At 53.7% G+C, this 3,279-nt stretch overlaps 1 protein-coding gene across 1 annotated transcript; it reads left to right on the top strand.

Annotated features, from left to right (window-relative positions):
- Positions 1 to 1,701: 1,701 nt before the first annotated feature.
- Positions 1,702 to 2,809, top strand: LOC139603620 (olfactory receptor 14J1-like). Its single transcript, XM_071454510.1, has 2 exons — positions 1,702 to 2,709; positions 2,793 to 2,809. Exons 1-2 carry the CDS (start codon positions 1,770 to 1,772, stop codon positions 2,807 to 2,809), a joined length of 957 nt encoding a protein of 318 aa, XP_071310611.1. The 5' UTR covers positions 1,702 to 1,769.
- The last annotated feature ends 470 nt before the right edge of the window (positions 2,810 to 3,279 follow it).

Here is a 3,279-nt window from a genome sequence, read left to right as displayed (position 1 = left end):
ACATCCAGCTTTGCTCAGCACCAGAGACACCTTGGCCTTGTTTGTGCCCAGCTGTCATCACTGCCTCCACTGTTCTGCTCTACCTGGAACCTGGGGACACTTGCTCAGTCATGTTCCTCTGTGGGACCCATTAAAACTTCAAGAAACTTCAGAGTTTCAATTTAATTTTGAGTTCTTGTGAAGTTTTTTGATCACTCTCTCAGGGACTGAGTCTGATGTAAACAACACCAAATCCCCGAGAGGCTCATTAAAGTCCTTGTGCTGTGTCTGTGCTGCTGAGCTTTAAAGGAACAGCTCTTCCAGGGCCAGCTCCTCTCCCAGCCCAGCAGGGCTGAGGGCTCTGCCTGCAGGCACTGAGGGGACAGGAGCCAAGCAGAGACAGGCTGAAGGCAATCAGGATTGGGAAGACATTGAGCTGAGACTTCACCTGGGGAAAGATCTTCACAGCCCTGTGCATGGTGAGTGTGTGGCTGCAGGGCAATGTCCCCTGTGCTTCTGGAGGGATCTCCTGAAGCCAGCACACCCCAGAGCCTGGGGGATGTGTCAGGAGGACTCTCCCAGTTTCTCTGTGGCACAGGAGGAGCAGGAGGAGGAGGAGCAGGTGGAGGAGGAGGATGTGCTGCAGAGCGGGGCTGCCCTGGGCACCGTCAGAGGGACAGGGCAGGACGGCTCCTGCTGCCAGGGACGGCTGCAGGGGCTGAAGCTGGGGCTGCAGCCAGGGCTGCCCAGGGCTGTCCTGCAGAGCAGCTCCTGCAGCCCTCAGGGCTCTTGGCCAGCCCAGGGCATGTGCCACCTGCCAGGGGCAGCTCTCAGCCTGCCTGGCAGCTCCCCATGGACGCTGCAGGGGAGAAGTTCCAGGTGCAAGGAGCCACCCCCATCAGGGCAGATTCCTCCTGCTCTGGAGATGGTGCTGCATGGCCAGGGCTGCTCTCAGCTTTCTCCTAAAGGGAAGGGAAAGGGGCTGTCAGCTTTGGCTGTGTCACTGAGACTCCTGCACTGTCAGCCTGGGCATCAGCAGATGGGCCTCAGATCTCCCTCAGAAAGTGCCTCCTCAGCCTCCTCTCCCTACACACAGCAGCAGCAGCACCTTGGCTTGCAGCATCTCTGTTTGTCTGGCCTGCCCTTAAGGCCCTGCTGCCAGGGAGATGCCCCTGGGCAGTGCCCTGTGCTGGGAGGGGTCTGCAGGGCAGAGCTGAGCCTCCAGGGCTGGGCTGGGCTCTGGCAGCACTGGCAGGGACAAGGCTTGGATAGAGAGAAACAGCTCCCAGCAGGCACAACTCCAGGCAGCAGAGGGCCAGAGCAACCCTTGATATCCCATCCTGTCCAGCTGCACAGGGAAAGAGAGAAGAGTTGGGGAGATTGATTTTGAAACTTGAGTCTTCAAAACGGCCATGTTTCTTTTTAAATGAAGTTTTAAATTTGTACATCCTGTACTAGAGGAAGGTGAAATAAGCAAAGGGCAACTGTGTGGGACCAGCAGACCTGACTGCAGTGGGGCACAGGGAGTTTTCCCTCTGGGCTCCCCAGTGTTCAGGCTGAGAGCAGTGCTCAGGACAGGACTTCTGTCCATTTGAAAAAAAACAGAGTTACTTAGCAGCCCAAACCTACACCAAAAAAAATAAAAAAAAGAAAGGTAAATGAAATTTCCGCAAAGAAAGAGAAGCAATTTTGATTGCTTGTGTAATAAAATAGCATAGAATTGACTCAAGGTACTTTGTCCAAATTGTCAATGTTGTCTTTGAACAGCTCACAATGTCCAGAGTGAAGGAATGTCCAACAGCAGCTCCATCAGGCACTTCCTCCTGCTGGCATTGGCGGACACGCGGCAGCTGCAGCTCCTGCACTTCTGCCTCTTGCTGGGCATCTCCCTGGCTGCCCTCCTGGGCAACGGCCTCATCATCAGCGCCGTAGCCTGCGGCCACCACCTGCACACGCCCATGTTCTTCTTCCTGCTCAACCTGGCCCTTGCTGACCTGGGCATGATCTGCACCACTGTCCCCAAAGCCATGCACAATTCCCTCTGGGACACCAGCACCATCTCCTACTCAGGATGTGCTGCTCAGGTATTTTTCTTTGCCTTTTTCATTGCATCAGAATTTGCATTTCTCACCATCATGTGCTACGACCGCTACGTGTCCATCTGCAAACCCCTGCACTACGGGACCCTCCTGGGCAGCAGAGCTTGTGCCCACATGGCAGCAGCTGCCTGGGCCAGTGGCTTTCTCAATGCTCTGCTGCACACAGCCAATACATTTTCCCTGCCCCGGTGCCATGGAAATGTCCTGGGCCAGTTCTTCTGTGAAATCCCCCAGATCCTCAAACTCTCCTGCTCCCACTCCAGCTTAAGGGAAGTTGGGCTTCTTGTGGTCACTTTCTGTTTAGCTTTTGGCTGTTTTGTGTTCATGGTTTTCTCCTATGTGCAGATCTTCAGGGCTGTGCTGAGGATCCCCTCTCAGCAGGGACGGCACAAAGCCTTTTCCACCTGCCTCCCTCACCTGGCTGTGGTCTCCCTCTTCCTCAGCACTGACACATTTGCTTACCTGAAGCCCCCCTCCATCTCCTCCCCATCCCTGGATCTGGCAGTGTCAGTTCTGTACTCGGTGGTGCCTCCAGCCCTGAACCCCCTCATTTACAGCCTGAGGAACCAGCAGCTCAAGGAATCTCTCAGGAAAGCTGTAACTGGATGCTTTTCAGCCTTTTCATTGTCCCGTAAGAGCCCTCACAGTGCTTTGCATTGGGAGCCACAAAGGAGCTGGAAACACACCCCTGGTTTGGCTCCTGCTGTTTCTCAGCATTGTCTCTCCATTAAGGGGCTGTAAGTGGGTCAGATCCTGGGAAAGGACAGCAGGCCAGAGACCCAAATTAACCAAACAGATTTTCCAGACTGTATGATACTGGTTCTGGTATAAAAGCTAAGGCAGGAGGAAGAATAGGGGGAATTTTCAATTTACAGTGTTTGCCTTCTTGATCAACAACTCCACCTGCTGAAGTTCTGCTTCCTGGGAAGTGGCTGAACATCACTTGCTGACAGAAGAAGAGAATAAAATTATTGGGGTTTTTCCTCATTGCTGGTGCATGTAAAAACTTCCCCTTCTGCTCTAGAAAACTGCCTTATCTCAGTCTACGATTTGTGTCCCATAATATTTTCTCTCCCCTGTCCAGCCAAGGAGGGGAGTGCTAGAGTGGCTTGGTAGGCACATGGACTCCAGCAGAGGTAACCCACCAGAAGAAGTCACAGAAGGCTGCTTTTCTCTGTCAGCAGCTCTCAGTGCATATCAT

Source organism: Agelaius tricolor, unplaced genomic scaffold (assembly GCF_023055355.1).
Source record: "Agelaius tricolor isolate 1412-34295 unplaced genomic scaffold, bAgeTri1.0.p SCAF_40, whole genome shotgun sequence".
NCBI classification, from domain to species: Eukaryota; Metazoa; Chordata; class Aves; order Passeriformes; family Icteridae; genus Agelaius; species Agelaius tricolor.
The sequence above is the reverse complement of the archived record's forward strand: the minus strand, read 5'-3'. Positions and strand labels throughout refer to the sequence as shown.

Coding starts and splice junctions, on each gene's coding strand:
- LOC139603620 (XM_071454510.1), top strand. CDS start 1,770: ATGTCCAACAGCAGCTCCATCAGGCACTTCCTCCTGCTGGCATTGGCG.